The sequence below is a fragment of the Heptranchias perlo genome, chromosome 15, assembly GCF_035084215.1.
Source record: "Heptranchias perlo isolate sHepPer1 chromosome 15, sHepPer1.hap1, whole genome shotgun sequence".
Taxonomy (NCBI): domain Eukaryota; kingdom Metazoa; phylum Chordata; class Chondrichthyes; order Hexanchiformes; family Hexanchidae; genus Heptranchias; species Heptranchias perlo.
The window spans coordinates 34,446,457-34,463,994 of record NC_090339.1 but is presented as its reverse complement, the minus strand read 5'-3'; the positions used below and the strand labels follow the sequence as shown (position 1 = coordinate 34,463,994).

General features: G+C 42.4%; 1 protein-coding gene across 1 annotated transcript in view; it reads right to left on the bottom strand.

Annotated features, from left to right (window-relative positions):
* Positions 1–17,538, bottom strand: part of taf1 (TAF1 RNA polymerase II, TATA box binding protein (TBP)-associated factor) — a 100,168-nt gene that overhangs the window by 50,161 nt on the left and 32,469 nt on the right. The window contains exons 14-24 of the mRNA XM_067997051.1: positions 16,514–16,621; positions 11,021–11,194; positions 7,770–7,943; positions 7,426–7,530; positions 5,139–5,339; positions 4,906–5,047; positions 4,452–4,582; positions 2,926–3,006; positions 1,999–2,148; positions 572–691; positions 175–350 (exon numbers count right to left, since the gene is read on the bottom strand). Of these exons, the coding sequence (XP_067853152.1) occupies positions 175–350; positions 572–691; positions 1,999–2,148; positions 2,926–3,006; positions 4,452–4,582; positions 4,906–5,047; positions 5,139–5,339; positions 7,426–7,530; positions 7,770–7,943; positions 11,021–11,194; positions 16,514–16,621 (1,562 nt within the window). The remainder of the gene's footprint in view (positions 1–174; positions 351–571; positions 692–1,998; positions 2,149–2,925; positions 3,007–4,451; positions 4,583–4,905; positions 5,048–5,138; positions 5,340–7,425; positions 7,531–7,769; positions 7,944–11,020; positions 11,195–16,513; positions 16,622–17,538) is intronic.

The window sequence follows — 17,538 nt, the reverse complement described above, 5'->3', positions numbered from 1 at the left end:
TACCTCTACTGGTGTGGAATTCGGAGAGTTCCACTAGTGTGGTTTTCCGGGAGAGGAAAGTTTCTACAGGTATGGAGTTTTAAAAGAGGGGCTTTGGTGGATTGCAGTACTGTTATGAGCCTGGAATTTGATGGAAGGTCGTAGCGAAGTTATAATTGATAGCAACAATCTTACTTGTTCTGAAGGTCAAAGATTCGCTGACACTCCTCCTTATATCTCTCCTGATGTTCAGCAACTGAAAAACGTGAGCCACGGGCAAATTTGCTCATGGGAGTATCTCCAGACCGGGCTTGCTCTGTCGACATTGTGCGCACAACATCAATAACTTCCCATCGAGAGAGCTTTTTGATCTATTAGAAAATGAATAAAAACATCAGAGTTTTAGCTGAATATGCCAGCTTTGTGATATTTGCTGTATAAACTTGTACAGCATTTTACATCACTGTGCTGATTTATAAATGAAACAAACAAAATTTATCAAATAAATCTGAATTCTAAAAGGTTCCTGTTAAAATGAAAGTCAATCCCATTTTTACTCCAGAACAGAAAATTGGACAGTACAACAACCTACCTCTTCCTCTGGCACGCCAAACTTCCGAAGAAGCTGTTTGGCATTTTTCAGAGACAGGCGCCGCAGGTCAGCGTCTGTTCCTGTCACCGTCTTCTTTACAGGTTGGGGCTGGTTGTCATCCTAGAAATTAAATTGAAAACTGGTTTTGTAAATTTTCAGATTTAACGAGGCAACTTAAACCAATTTGCAAGGAGAAAGGGTCAACATTTATCTTGAAAGGAAGGTACATAAAATTACAAGGGAAATTTTATGAAATCTGCAGCACATATCTGTTGTTACCAGTCTCAAACATAAAAACAGAAAATTCTGGAAAGGCACCAGCAGGTCCTTCAGCATTTACAAGAGTAAAACAAGTGAATGTTTTCAGTGGGATCAAATCATTAGACCTTGCCCCTACTCTAGATGTCCACAGTGACATTTTGCACCGAGAGTTTTTAACACAAATGCCAAATCTGTAGAGCATTCTGCTTGTTTGTTCATATTATTACACTATAGTCACGATGGGTTAGAGACCTTCACTGATGGCCACCAGCCAAGTCTGCTCACATGCCAAGTAGATGTTAGCTAAAGACACAAGTCTCACTTCCCAAATTCTCTGAAGGTCAGTATTTCATTCTATAAATTGTTCGTATCAGGAGTAGCAAGTCGCTCATCACGCTTGTCTTGAGACTATTACTAACTGACCTCAACATCATGGGTCAACAGCTTCATGAATCCAGACCATAAGAATGGCTGCCACTTTTAGGTACTAGCACTGAACTCAAATCATTTAGTCTAATATGCTGGCCAGCTAATTAGGCCAGCTGGCACAGCTACAACTAGCATCCAGGACTAGCCTAGAGGCTGGACACTGTTTGTAAGTGCTCATTGATCCTACAGTAATCCCCACACTTTCCTTCTCATTTAACAATCCAAAAGTTCAGTTACCAGGTTGTAGTACTGAAAATTGTAGACCAGTGTGGGAAACAAAACTATTTGTAGGTACCACCCAAAAAGCACCAACCATAAAAGATGTGCGGCTATCACCGATTGCCTTGCCCAAAAAAAAACTTGGTGTCAGTCATAAACACCTGAATGTTAATGCTTGAAGTTAATGTACGTTCCTAGTTTCCCATGCACCTGAGTCAGTGGTAAATGCTATGACATTGTGTTAATGATCTCACCTAAGTACTTATTGCTGGTGCCAAATGGAAGTAAAGCATTCACTTTGATACTTTTTTTTACTGCGTAGATATAGTGAGTAAGTGAGGAGGCAGGCACTTAAAATGACATATTCCATGTATTAAGAGCATTCATTGATGGTACAAATGGCTGCCAGTATGAAGACTGGAGTTAAATGGGTAATGAGTGGACTGACAGACACAGTTTCCAGTGTTATAAACAGATAGCGGAAATACAAGGATATTATTGGGACTCCGATGGATTACCTTCTGCTGCTGTGGTTTGTTGGGAACCTTGACATAGGAAAACCCTTCACCACAGCCGGTAGGATCAGCAACCCCAGTGACCTCTAGAAGACATTTGCCCTTCATTGCAGCGATGAATGCTCGCGTGGTATTCCAAGGTGCTGTTCTGACCTGAGAGATAAAAGAAAGTAGTTAGAACATGGACTTGATCAAGTGGTAAGAGCTATAACCGTCTAAGAGTTAATAATCACCTACCCTTCGACAACGAACAACAATCCAAGAATAATCCAGTTTTACCCAGCACCCCCCAGAATTTGATGGTGACCAGATTAAATTTACCTGTGGCACTGAAAATGCTAAATTCAATGTCCTAGAATTCCTTTCATATTTATTGCTAATCTGGTTCATAGACACTGCAAATGGTTTCCGAAGTGGAGATACCAAGTTAAATGGATAGGTGGATTGATGCATGATACTTGTGTTGTAAACAGGGTTAGGAGTTCTTTAAATTTTGCCAGGGTCTTTGGGTATTAAAAACTGATTTGCTGTTGTCATACTGCTGGGCATAGGAACAGGAATAGGCCATTCAGCCCCTCGTGCCTGCTCCGCCATTTGATAAGATCATGGCTGATCTGTGATCTAACTCCATATACCTGCCTTTGGCCCATATCCCTTAACACCTGGTCTGGATTTTTGAGACCATATGGTTTGTGATGCCCTTTGATAATATGCCCTTTGATAATATGTTACGTATAATATGACTATAAATCCAGTGAAGTGAAAACACAATCGAAACTGATTCAAGAGTTAATGATGGAAAACAGTGCTTCATGCTCTAGTGAAGTAAAATCAGTGTTTCAATATACACATTGCCAAGTGTATGATTATAATAACATTAAGAGCTGAGGTTTTTATTCAGGAGTAAAGAGAGAGTTTCCTTCTTGTTACCTCATCATCAATCTTCATCTGAAATTCTTCTTCATTCTCCTCCTCTGGTGCAAAGAATGATTTTTCACCGTACCCAGCATCCTGCAAGCAAAGTAGTGAACTAAGTAACTTTGCACTGTTTAAAAGAATCAACTCTCAATGATGATAAGCTTCTTGGATACAATGTAATGATTACTTTCAAATAGAAACTTACATTAAAAGTAACAGAACTCAGGATCTTTCCATTGGAGGAATGCGCTTTACCTGGGTGGCTTGGCTGCTGCATACTGGAACATCAGAGCTCAGACACCAACTAACTGAAATTCATTTGTTAAGGAAACTACATAAGCATTTCTAATAAAAATTCCCTTTTCACTCTGAAATCAGAGACAATCAGGTGTACTAATATTACTAGTAGCATTTTGGGCATATTTAAGTGGGCGGAATCTTTTGCCTAATTGGATCAAAGCAAATGATGCTGACCCAGCATTTGGTCTAGCAGGCAGAAGGCAAAGTGTTACTGGACCACTTTTCAAATTCTTAAATGGAAATAAACTGCAAGCAACCTTCTTTACATAAATTATATAAATGGTCTGCAGCACAAACCATATGGTCTCAAAAATCCAGACCAGGTATCAGCAGTGAATCTTTTAAATAAATAGTGAGATTTAAGTTTTTATAATGAAAAGGGCTTTCACATTTCACTGTCTCAGGAGCTGAATACAGACACTGAGCTCTCTACTGTCTGTCAAAGGCCAGAAAAGGAAATTACAAAAAATAGATCTTGGTCAAATGAATTAAACTGCCTCAGAAATGTTATGTATTGTAAGGTCAAAACTATGGCTGATTCATAAATTTCTGTACTGATTTTGCCACAAATCAAACACTCAAGAAGCTGGAGCGCAACACAGGAACCAGCACACTCAGCTCCTCACAACAACTTCCTACCAATTTGCAATCCTGACATGCTCAGCCTTCAGTGCAGTTCAGTTAAAATAGTTAGATTTAGAAACTAATCCAGGAGGTCAGATTGAAGTGTCAATCCAGTTTCAGATCAATCTAGAAAATAAGCCCACATCACCTATTCGAATTCAGAAATCAGATAATAAATCTGTCCTAAAATGCAATTCTCATAGCAGCTGTATTCTGAACTAGAATTAATGTTTTTTTAAAGTATAACTGGAGACTCAGTGTAATTAAACACTGTAATTAGACGTACACTGGAAGCAGTGCATGTTATTCCTTTTCAGGTACTGAAAGGTGGAAGAGTAGGACTCAGATTTTCCCTTCAAATATTCATTCCAGTGCAAACTTTTATCATTGTGCAGACGGAGTTTCTAAAATAAGTCAGTGTGGCAATATACAAGGCACTGTTCAATCTGCATTAGAATCTTATTTTTAAATCCTATTCTGCAAATTGTGCACAAAACATTACTCACTTGTCATCCTAACACTACTAGAATTTCCAATATAATCTGACTAATGCTGTAATTTCTAAAGACACTCTCAATGGGACTTCATCAAGAATGCAATATATTCTACCTCACCTTTAAACGCTGTTCTGCTGCTAACATGCTGTAATATGCACAGCACTGCTCTGGAGACACCATGGCTCGAATCTCTTCCTCTGTGGGCAATCGGAAATCTGGTTTCAGCACCCACCAGTTTGAATCCATCCCTTTAGAAACAGATTAAAGAAACATAATCAGCGTGCACAGGTAGGTGGATGTTGTACATTTCTGCAGTAACGCAACAGTTAAATCTTATATGATGGCAGTTACATGGAAGATAAGCTTTGCATCAATGCAGTAACATGGCAGCAAGCCTTATGTTATTGAATTGACACGACAGATGCGCTTTCTACTACTGCAGTAACACAACAGCCTGGCCTTGCATTACTACACTAATACAATGAACTAGCCATGCACTACTGCAGTCACACAAGTGGATGCATGTGTTCATCACTGTCCTGCCAACGTGTGTACATTCAAGAGCTTATACCTGTTCGTTTGAAATCTGCACACAGTTTTAATCGTTTCCTGATGCTGCTCTCAGAGTGGGAAGGAAATGCCTTCTTTATGTCCTCCATGCGGATTCGGCGTGGACGATCCTTACTTTTCCAGAAAAGGCGATAAATAAACACCTTCAGAAGACAAGTCAAATCTATTATACAAGTCAAATCCCATAAAGGGCGTGAATTTACAAATTAACTTGACCATAAACAGTATGCATACCTGAAGAAAGTCTCGCACGTGTGTGTTTGCACGCTTCGAGTTTGGACCAGGCACTTCATAGAGTGGACATTGCTGGGCTACAACAAAAATATCAACCAACTCTCTAACATGGTATCCCTGGCGTGTTCGGATAACCAGAAAATCAGTTTCTGGCATCTTGTGTAGGTATATCGGAGAGCGAAAGAGGTTGTTTTCAAATGCCTGTTAAGCAAAGCGAAGAACCCTTCAATTAAAGTTCATATTATTTTCTTTATTTCCACTTTAGAGATTTTTGTTCAGTTAGTTTTGTCCTTTGTTTATTCACAATTTGCTGACTTTATCGTTAAGACATAGTTGCAGTTCTGAGATTAAATGACATTTAATTTTAAAAAGTGAGAGCTTTTTTTTAAACCTGAGAAACCCAAATGAAGGCCCAAAGTACAGGACATCACCAAGTTTGAGAGGAGGAGAGAGATTGAGGTAAGTCAGGAAATATTGATTAGCTGATGCCAAGTTTACGATTTTAAAGCCTTTTTACTGCAGAGGAACTTGCAACAATGATGGATTGAAATTTTACTGAACCTACTTAAGGCCACACTGCCCATCCTCCCCCTGGATTCTGCTTTCACTGCCATGGCTCTGCTTTCATCTGAACTTCTGGACTTCTCTGCCGCAGTGACTCTCCTGCTCTGCTAGGACAGCTTGAAACTTCTCTGCTGCTGAGACTCTGCTCTGCTACTGGGCCGTTAAGAGGTCTTTGCCTGCCATCGAAAGGTAATCCTCTTTCACCTGAAGTTACTTCCTGGGTTGAACTCCACTGCTCCGTTGGCTCTTGGGTTGAAATGAGTTGCTCTATTGATCTCCTGTGCTTTGCTCTTCCTCTGGTTCCTGGGCTAACCCTCACTCCTGGGCTTCTCTCTACTTCTCCTCTGTTTTTCTGGACCAACTTAATTCCTCTGCTAGTTTATTGGCCCAAACTCCATTACTCCCTGGATCAATCACCACTCCTCCACTAGTCCCTTGGATTCATTTCTGCAAGATCTTAGTCCATTAGAATATGGACCAGGAACCAGCAAAGTTCAATCCGAGGGTTTAGTGGAGGAATAGTGATTGATCCAGGGAGCAACGGAGTTTGATTCAGTAGTTATTCTTATGGCTATTCATTTCTGATGGCTGGATCATTTCTCACTCCTTTGACAACTCCTGGCTTAAAAAAACACTACTATTATCAGCCTTAGCTCAGTGGTAGCACTCTTGCGTCTGAGTCAGGTGGTCGTGGCTTCAAGCCCGACCCCAGAGACTTGAGCCCTTAATCTAGGCTCAGTCTTCAGTGCAGTAATGAGAGAGTGCGGTGTCTTCTTTCTGATGAGATATTAAACCGAGGTCCCGTCCTTTTGTTCAGGTGGATGTAAAAGATCCTACGTCATTAGTTAAAGAAGTGCAGGGGAGTTCTCAAAACAAGGCCTTATGTAAAACAGAGGCCTGGGAAGACCTTGTTATTCACAAGGCTACAGCAAGCAAAGTTTAGACAGACAGTGTCTCACAACTGCCCACTTTTGGTGATATCCTATTAATTTGTATATAGAGGATGAACAGTTAAGGAAAAACATAATCACAATAAAGAGATGACAAGGAAAATAAAAAAGGAAGGATCAGTATTAAAAAAGCCAAAGAAAAAACAAACAAAATAAAGCCTGCAGGCAAAATAAACCTGAATCTTTGCCCCTTAATGTTGATCATTTTACAGTACTAAGCCCCATATTGCCATTTTGATCCCGTTCCATTTTTCCCTCCTGGTCATTACCCTTCTCTTTCAAATGCAGGTTTCGCCTTTCTCCTTTTCAAAAGCTCTACTGAAGCCCTTTGTACAGGATGTATTAATCAGGAGGAATGAGCCCACTTCTTCCTAAGACACAGAACTGCAGCACAGAGTTTTTTTCCAAAAACCTTAATTTAAATCCTCAAAATGATAAAGTGGCTCTCTAGACTAGAGGGCCATTTATGGACAATATGAAAAGGAACATAGTTGTTGCAGTTAACTTTTAAAAAGAAACAAAATAAAATACAATGTCACCACATTCTGTGGTTGTCATGTGAAGGAAGTACGCAGTCACAATAAAAAGAAACTAATGCGAACGATTATTAGTACAGAGCTGTCCAAACCACGGTGGAAGAAAACCTGTAAACATGGTGACAATTATCAAGAAAAAGCAAAAAAAAAGCACTGAAGATGGTTAAATATTACCCTATCTTCCACCTTTAGGTGCTCAATGCTTTGCACCCCACCCTAACGTAGGATCACACCTACCTGCAATAACTGGCCTGGGTGTAAGGATCCGAGGAATGGAGATGTGTGGCAATAAACTGTCTCGCCATATTTACAGTCTGGTGCACCGGGATCCTTGCCTGGTTTCTGTAATGGAATAGTTAAATCCAACAATGTAACTGGCACATTCTGCAGATTCTGTATTTCAAAAACACGAACATTTGAACATAAATTGAAATGTAATCTGTCACTTTTAATGAAAGATCATTATAGTAGTTATGATCATGGATTTGTTTTGTCACTTGTAGAGTGGGTAGACTCAATATATATTTATACTTTTTAAAATCTTTACTGTAAAATATTTCTTTAAAAAGCGTTCAACTCACCCGTTTGTAATAGTTTTTGATTTTGGTTGCCATGCCAACTTGCATCATAAGTGGTGGATATTCTTCACTGTACTCAGCAAGAATGAGGTCACCATCTTTACCAGTCAGATCCTGAGGAGTTCGCATGAAGAACATCTCTCCGCCACCAGAGGCTTGACGCTCTTGCTCACGCATCTAAGAGTAAAAACATATACAGGGCTATACCTTGGTCAACTCTACAGTACACAAGACAGCAATATGCACAATGGAAAAAGACTCAGACAATCCTGCCAACGAACTGGTGCTACAAGCACCTACCACCATCCATAGTTGGCTACTGAATCCTCTTCCCTCAAAAGCTCAAACTAACTCCATCTTTCTCTTGATTTAAGTTTCTATCCCCCAACACACGCTGCAACAAAAATCTATCCTGCTCCATTTTGAGGAAACCCAAAGTTCACTTATTACGGACTAGGCAGGCTGTTCCACTCGCTAATATTGTGAAATTTTATACATTAACTTACATTTATGAACATTAAATTTCATCTGCTGTGCCTTAGCCCATCCATTTAATTTTCCAGATCATTCTGATCAGCCTGAATTTCCTTCACACTGCTCATGGGGTTTTGGTGCCATCAGCACACTGTAAAATATTACAAGTCCTTTCCTCTATTATTTATAAACAGAACGTCCACTTATATAGCACTTTTAACATAAAACATCCCAAGGTGTTTCACAAAGATGGGGGAATAAATATCAAGCAGGGTTTAGGAAAAGAGTTAGGGGAAGTGACTTAGTAGGCATATGAAAGTGGGGAAAGATGTAACAAGGTGGATAGATTTAAGAAGAGAATTCCAGTGTACACAAAATGATGACTGAAGGGAAGGGAGACACACAGTAGCTGGAACTGGAGTTAAGGAGGGTATGCACTGGGATGTCAGGCTGGAGGAGGTTGTAAAAGTAGGATGTGGTGAGGCCATGCAGGCATTTATAAATGAGGACGAGGATCTTGAAATCAATGGACAGCCAGTGGAGGTTGGCTGGGAGAAGAGCAATAAGTGAGCGATCGTACAGGGTCGGATATGAATGGCAGAATTTTGGTTAAATTGGAGTTTGTGTAGGTAAGACCTTAGAAAAATCCAAGTTGGAGAAATCGAGCTTGCAGGTAATGAAGATGCGGATGAGCGTTTCAGCAGTAGTGACATTGAGGTAAGGACGGAGGTGGGTGGTATTAGGCAGATGGAAATAAGTCATTTTAATGATGAATAGGATATTTATTTGAAGCTCAGTTCAAGATCAAACAAGAAATTGAAGTTGCACACCATTGGAATCAGCCTGAACAAAGAGATGGGGAATGAGGTGGAATCAGGGGCAACACTGCAGGCTTCTGGTGGGACCACAACGCCTTCAGTTTTGTCAGTGTTAAGCTGGGCAAAGTTCTGGCTTATCCACCAATTAATGTTAGATAAGCATTCAAACAGCACCATAGTCGAGGATGGTCATGGAAAGGTAAAGCTGACCCTATAGTTACACATAATATTACCAAGGAGTAGCCTGTAGATGAGGAAAGCCAGAGGTAATTGTGAGCATAGGAAGTGAAGAAATTACAGGAGATGTGCTGGCTATGAGGACAGGTAGAAGTGGAACCAGGAGAGGGCAATGCCTAGGAGGTGGATCACAGAGGAAGAAAGATGCTGAGCAGCTATCTTCAATAATGGAGATGAAGATATCACAAATCCTTACACTTGGGGTTAGAGTTGAGGATGAAAAGGGCAGACAGGAGGAGTAGAGAACTTTTAGGGTTGTTCTTAGGCTCCTGGATGATCCTGGATTAAATTTGGCTGCAGAAGGAGAGGCGATACTAGTCAAGGTGGTCAATTCAAACTTGACTGTAGACAACCAGGCCAGACATGCATCACATGCGCTTAAGCATGCAAACTTTGTATCTGAGCATGCATAGATGGGAGTTGTACAGGGTGAATGGTGGGGATTAAGAAGTCTAAAGCTGAAGCAAGGGTGCTGCTCAGCAGATTGACAGAGGTGGAAATGTCATGGAAGGTGAGGGATGACAGAAGGAGAAGTTGAAGGTTAGAAAGGACATTGTTGAGGGAACTGGAAGTGTTTTCCCCAGGGCAGAGGATGAGGAGCAGAATTGGAGGCAGACAGGGAGATATAGATGGCTCGGGAGAAGTGCATCTGATCAGAGGTAGCCTTGTGAATAATCAAAACCTCAGCGGTGATGAGGTCACACATGATGGCCAATGCAGCATGAGGTTGAATGAGGACTGGAGAGTGGAAATATCAAAGGACTGGGGGCTGCGAGTGTAGATTGAAATGACAAAGAATGAATAATCACTTAGCAAAGCCTCAGAGAGGAGAATAAAAAAAGAGACTTAATTGAGACGTGGAAGGGCGGTAAACGAAGAGAAATTTGAAGGACAGGCTGTAGGAGTGGAAGATGGTGAGGTACTCAAATGAAGAGAAAATGCTAGAGGAGTATTAGAACAGGCTAAGATGGGAGCTGGAGTTGAGCACTACACCACTGTCTTAGCAGTTTGGACAGAGGACATGGTGGGACATATAGCTGAACATGTCAGCTTTGATGAGAGGGAAGGAGTCAACGTCAGTAAACCAGGTTTCAATCAGGTTGATGATATCAATGGATTATCCAAGATTAGGATGATGGGGAAGATCTTGTTTGCAAGGTAAAGACATTTTGTAGGCCAATCTAGAATGGGCTGGTACTGGAGGCCCATCAAGGAGGTGTGGAGTTAAGAGCTGGCTGGGATAAGATGAAAGAGGTTTACTCCGAGAGTGGGGTGAATGGGATTCGTGCTGGTACATGGGGACAAGCAGTTACTGTTGTTGCTCTGGGTAAACCAGCAGTGGGTGCCATGATTGGCACAGCAGAAAACACCAAGGTTGGAGCAGCAGAAAACACCTAGGTTGGAGCAGCAGAAAGGCATAAGCTTATCCAGGAGGGAAACCATGGGCCCATCCAGCAGGTACCTGAGTCTGGGATGGCAGCAGGAAAAGTGAGGAGGAGAACTGAGGGGAATGCTGCACTAACACTAAGTGGGGAGGAGGGGTGGCTGAAACCAGAAGAGAAAGAGGAACATGAGAAACAAGAATAGCAAGTAGAATGGAACCAGGAAACAGAGGTGTAGGGGAACTGAATTCAGAATTGCAATTGATACAAATGAACATAGAGAAACAATCTTGATTTACATGAACAAAACACACCCTATACATGGCTAAAGATCTTTAAATACCTTGGCTTTCTTCTTGATATGTTTCAGCAGCGGATACACCGAATGAGGTCCTGGCTGTGACAAAGCCCCAAAGGAATATTTCTTCAGTGGTGGCCGGTGGAATTGCCTGAGCTTCATTGGGCCCATGTGAGTTGGGAAAAATGGCTGCCGGAGCTCCACAGCAGGAATAGAGTGCTACAACCAAAACAAGAGTTTAGACTAAATTACTAGAAATAAGCACAATCCAATGTTACACACCATATACAATACTTAGTGATAAGAACTTGACATAGAAATAAAATACCTTTGAAAAATATCAATGTATATCTGTTCTTTCTGAAAGGTTAATATCACATTAAACACATTCCAGTCCATGGGTACTTACCCTATCTCTCAAGCAGCTGCTAAATATTTCTACCCGAGATCCTCGTTTCATCCTTTATTTCCATAACTATCCCAGGAATACTTATGGAAATAAAGGATGAGGCTCCCCTTGCCCTCTCTTTTGAATTCACCGCCCACTTGTTCTCCCTAAACTTCTCTCTCTATACACACTCTATCAATATTTACAGCAAACCCCTCAACTTTGTCATTTCATGTGGCATTGCTACTTCCTGCGTCTCGATTTCAGACAAGGTCATCTCCAACCACTTCCTTGTATCCCTTGCTACCCACATTCCCTTACTCACTTCCAACCCCACCACCTTCTGCATCTGCCCTGGAAAAAAAACTCCCCAATTCACATACAACTCCACTTTCAAAGTCCCAACTGCTTAACCTTTGGCTCTCCATTTGTCACGGAACTTCTGCAGCCGTCAACCTGTACAACCACTCTATCTCCATCTTTAATGCCCTTGTCCCAAGCAAAACCTTTATACTCCATCCCAGTCATTCCCTCTGGTATGGCCTCCACATTCATTCCATCAAGTCCACGGGTAGCAGACTTGAGTGTATCTGGTGCACAACTGGTTTGGCCATCCATCAACAGATCCAACTGGACTATATCAAGCAACATCAGGCTTCACTCTCCTGCCAAAACCAGTCACTACTCCAGGATCATCCTGGACAGCAAAGATAATGCCCAGCTTTTTTTCTCCACTACCAACTTATCTCCTTATCCCCTGTCCCCTCCAACAAGTGAGAGGCACTCATAGATAACTTTGTCACCAAGATTGAGACCATCCGTTCGGCTGTCTTTGCCCCCTTCCCTCCTTCCTCCCCAGGCTTTTCCCTAGCCTAGCCCTTAATCCGCATCTTTATCTAGTTTCTCTCCTATCTCCCCACATGTTCTCCTCAAGCTCATCTTATCCATGAGACCCACCTCCTGCTCCTTTTGCCCCATTCCCACTAAATTGCTGACAACTCAACTTCCCTTCCTGACTCCCATGCTAACAGACAATTTAAAGGTGGCCTCTACTCCGGTACTATCTCCCTTTCAAAATTGCCATCATCACCCCACTCCTCAAAAATACCCCCTTGACCCCTCTGTCCTTACAAACAATCACCTCAGCTCGAATCTCTCTTTCTTCTCCAAAGTCCTTGAAAGGTGTCATAAACTCCCAAATCTGTGCAAATTATTTCTGCAGCTCACTATTTGAATCTCTCCAATCCGATTTCTGCCTGCCACAGCATCATCATCTCTGGAGACCCCCGAAGGATCCATTCTTGGCCTCATCTCTTCCTCATCTACAGGCTGTCCCTTGGCGACATCATCCTCAGACATTGGGTCAGCTTCCACATGTACACAGATGATGCCCAGTTCTACCTCTCCGTCATCTCTCTCAACCATTTTTGTTTAAATCCCTCCATGGGCCTCACTCCTCCCTATCTCTATAACCTTCTCCAGCCCTACAACCCCATCCCCCTCCACTAGAACGCTCCGTTCCTACAACTCTGCGTTCCTACATCTCTAGCCTTTTATCCAACCCCTACTATTGCGGCCGTGCCATCAGTTGCCTAGGTCCCATGTTCTGGAATTCCTTGCCTAAGCCCCTCCGCTTCTTCACCTCCCTTTCCTTTAAGACTCTCCTTATTGAACTCTTTGATCAAGCTTTAGTCACCCTTCCTAATATCTCCTTCTTTGGCTTAGCATTCATTTATTTTTGATTATGTCTCTATGAAGCACCTTGGGACAATTTTCTACGTTAAAGGTGCTATATAAATGCACGGTGTTATTCTTGTTGGGTGTAAACTGACCTGTCCCAGTGCCTTATCAGCTCTCTCCCTCTCTTCAACTGTTTTACTTCTCCACATAGTCCCACTATAACCCAGATATCTTGTTTGTTGGATAACAATAATCCCACTTTCTTCCTTTGTGACGAGTGGTGAACTCATTTGAAGATTCTCCTTAAGCTGATCTTCTACAAAATCTTGATCTTAGGAAAATAGAAATCATAGAAATTACAGCACAAAAGGAGACCATTCAGCCCATTAAACCCGTGTCAGTGCTGGCTCTTCAACTGGAGCTATCTACTCTAATCCCATTTTCCTGCTCTTTTCCCGTATTGCTCTATATTCCTTTCTTTTCAAATACTTATCTAACTCCCTTTTTAAGACCCCATTCTTCACAACCTCATTATGGATGAAATAGAAACCTGGCTTACACAAGGACACCTTTCCCCTCAACAAAGCCGTCTTACCTACCTACACATACCACATTGCCCCAAACCAAGCTGCTGCAGCCATGGCGTAACTCATTGCCAAGTTCCACCTCTCCCCTTACTCTTCTGCCACATGTTCTTCCCACACCCTCTCCCATTCCTCTTGACTCTCAATTAAAATCATCAGTGTTTACTTCATCACTGAGATCTCTTCCCATCTCTCCTCCCTTGGTCTCTGCACATATCAACTCCTCACTCGTGGTGATTTCAACCTAAACTTCCCAGGCCGTACTCCTCAGATTTCTCTGCCTTCCTGTCAATCACTCATTCTTCACATAAATGCTCCCATCCACACCCACTCAACTGATGTTGCCACCTCATGCAACCTCTCCACCTCAGAGACTTTGATCATTGATAAGACTATCCCTGAACACTTCCTCATCTCCATTCCCACTCACATTCCCCTGCATTCCTCCAATCTCACTACCATCACTCTCCAACCCTGGAAAAAAACTCTACCCCCAGCTCCCTCACAAATTTACTCTCAAACTCTCAACTTTCTCTTCTCTGGCCCTGAATATGTCAGAATTCCTCTGCTGCTGTTGACCTGTTCCCTCACCTTTGTTTTAAATGCCTCTGTTCCCACCAAATTATTCACTATCTCCCACTCCTGCTGCTTCCCCTGGCAGAGTTCCACGTTTGCTACCATAAGTTGGAAGGCTCAAAGACACCAGGTACAAGACTCGTTTTGGAATTCATTACCTGAATTAAGCTCTAAATCTTCTCAGCAAAATTCTCCTATTGCTCCAGGATTATCCCGGAGGGCAAGACAATCCAGGCTTCCTTTATTCCATGACTAACCACATCCTCAAACTCCCCTACCACCACCCCACCCACCTTCACATCCAACAAGTGCAGAAAGCTCGTAGATTTCTTGATCCCTAAGATAGAGATCATTCATGCAGCCAAAAATTATTCCCTTCTATACCTCCTGCTCCCAACAATCCCCCAGCCTCCCACTCCATCTATCCCAATCATGTCATTCTGCAGTTTTTCCACCCGTCTCCCCAGGCCTTCTTCAAGATCATCGCTTCCATGAGACCCACCTCCTGCTTCCATGATCTCCTTCCCACTCACGTTGGTAAGGATGGCTCCATGCTAGCCAACATTAACAGCTAGTTTACCTCAGGCACTGTCCCTGACCCTTTCAAAATTGCCATGATCACTCCTTCATTGTGTCAAACTATAATCCCATCTCTAACTTTTTTTCTTCAGTAAGGTTCTTGAATAAGTCATGGCTTCCCAACACCGTACCCATCTCTCCCAAAACTCTTTTTCAAATCTCTGCTTATAGCTCCAAGATTGCTCTGCACAAATAACATAGTCTGTGACTGCAGTTACAATACGTTATACTCCTGTCCACCTTAATCTTTTCTCACCATTCAACACAGTCAACCACGCCATCCTCCTGCATTGCCTCTCCTCTGCTGTCCAGCTCTGCGCAACCGCCCTTGTGTGAGTCCAACCTGCGACCGTGCTTTTCCAGTAATGGCTTCTTTGACAACATCCAGCATTCCCCTCCACCCTACAACGACCTCTGTGCTGCCAGACTGCCTGTCTCTGATATTTAAATCATGGATGAGTCAAAACTTCTTCCAGGTGATTTTGGGAAGACCAAAGCTATCATTTTCAGTCTCTGCCATAAACTCCGCTTCCTTGCCACTGACTCCATTTTCCTCTCCAGGCTGAATCAGGCCACGCGCGTCTTGTTGTCCTGTTCAACCTCATATCCTATCCATCACCAAGACTGCTCACTTTGACCCTTGCAACATCAGCTGCTTCTACTCCTACATCATCGACACTTCCACAAAACCTATGCTTCTGTCACCCCTGGACTTGATTTCGCCAAAGTTCTCCTTGATGGTCTTCCATCCTCCTTTATAAACTCATTCAAAACTCAGCACTACCCACACACCGTCTCACACTAAGTTCCACTTGCTCAACATCTCCATCCTTGTACACGTTCTCCCTGTCCCCCAGTATAATGAATTAAATTCCTCATCTTCAAATTTGTCCATAGTCCCACTCCACCCTATCTTTGCAACATCCATCTTCACCCTGCAGTCCTCTAACTTTTGGCTTTATATGCATTCCCCACACTCCCCCCTTCACCCACCCCTTATTCCTTTACCACACCATACAAAATCTAATACTGCATCTGCTCCGGTGCCCTGAAATACATGATGTAGCACAAAATAGCTCTGGATTAAATTCCCAAAAGTGAATCCTTTTTTGCTCATTTTATCATGGGCTAACTGAAATCACCCTTGATAACATTTTTTCTAGTGTAATGTGAGTTTTATTTGAGCAGAAACCTGCACAGAGCAAGCTGCACTTGTATGAAAGCAATTTAAAAAAACCCTCAACTTGGTGCTCATTCAAAAACAAACTGCAAATGCTAGAAATCTGAAATAAAAACTGAAAGTGCTGCAAATATATAGCAGGTCACTCAATATCTGTAAAGAGAAAAGGCAGGTTATAATCCTTTGTCAGAACTAACCTGCTGTGTATTTCCAGCATTTTGTTTTTGCTCTAACTTGGGGCTCCCCTGATGGCTTCACTGATTAAGGCAGTAAATAGCTGAGCCACACAGACTAGGCAGGTCTAGGGTTCAATCCCCAGTCTGTTCCTGATCTCAAACAGGTGGCAGGAGGGCTACTTGCTACAACTAGTCTCAGTAAAAAGTGGCCAGAATTCCTATTCCTGATTACTATTCAGCAACCTTTGCTGTACAGTCACTAAATTATATCCCTCCCCTTCTGTTCTATAGATATAATTTAGTGACTGTACAACTCTGAAACGTGACTAAATGAAACCCACACTGGGGAGTATACAAGTGTGCAGCTCTACTCACCTGGATAATGTTGCCTCCAAATGTCCCTCGCAGACCTTGCTGTTTAGGATAGTAAAACTCATCATTGGAAAGGTTCCAGGGGTCCTTTACTTCCGGTTGTGACATGTTCTACCAAAGACAGAGAGGAGGCAGAGCTAGTATATGTTTTTGTGTGCCAATACTATAGTTTACATGGTTTAGTTCACAACTGGTCATAAAGAGTAGGGACCTGTGCACCACCAGTGTACATAGCCCAATCTGGCAGTTGGTGAAGGTGCAAGAGAGAGTACAAGCTTGTACGACAAACAGCAAGATAGAGTATACACGTGAAATACTGACATGCATAGTTGACTGCATACTGAGAGATGGGTGAGTGTCACTCATCACTATTGGCGCACATAGCTCACTGTATGTATGTATTACCAGATTAGAGATCCTGGCAACAAATTCTAATATTTTTCTTCAACTTGGGCAGCTAATTGCTACATTACATAATCTGTCCAATTTGTGTGGAGGCTTACAGTTTCTCACTCTACACAAAACTCCCAGTCTTCTCATCAACAGTGGTACCCTTCCTTCTCTGTGCCTGCAGGATGTGGATCCCAACAGGATCCTCACTGCTGGCTGTAAATCTTTAGGATGAACTAAGTTGAGAGGCTCTCTCACCATCTTGACTTCACAGAGTACATGTTTACTTCAGCCAAAGGCAGCCACTAAGTTCAATTGGCTTGTATGCCAACTGATGACTGCTCAATATGGGAGGGGGAAGGGTGGAGATAAGGTAAGAGAAAGAAATATACTTGATATGGTGCAAGATGACCTAGAGATGAATTTGCTGTTTATCAGATGGTTCCAGCACTGGTAGAACTAGCCTCCTTTGGAGGCAGCTACTGGACGGCTGCCAGACCAGAAGCCATTAAGAGTGAAGCTAGTGGTTGTAATAATGTGCCCTCGACTGCAAAATCCCTGAACAACTGACAAGCTTCTGCAGTTACAGAATGCTCCTGCACCAGCTGATAAATGGCTGTTAGGGAGCCTTTGCATTT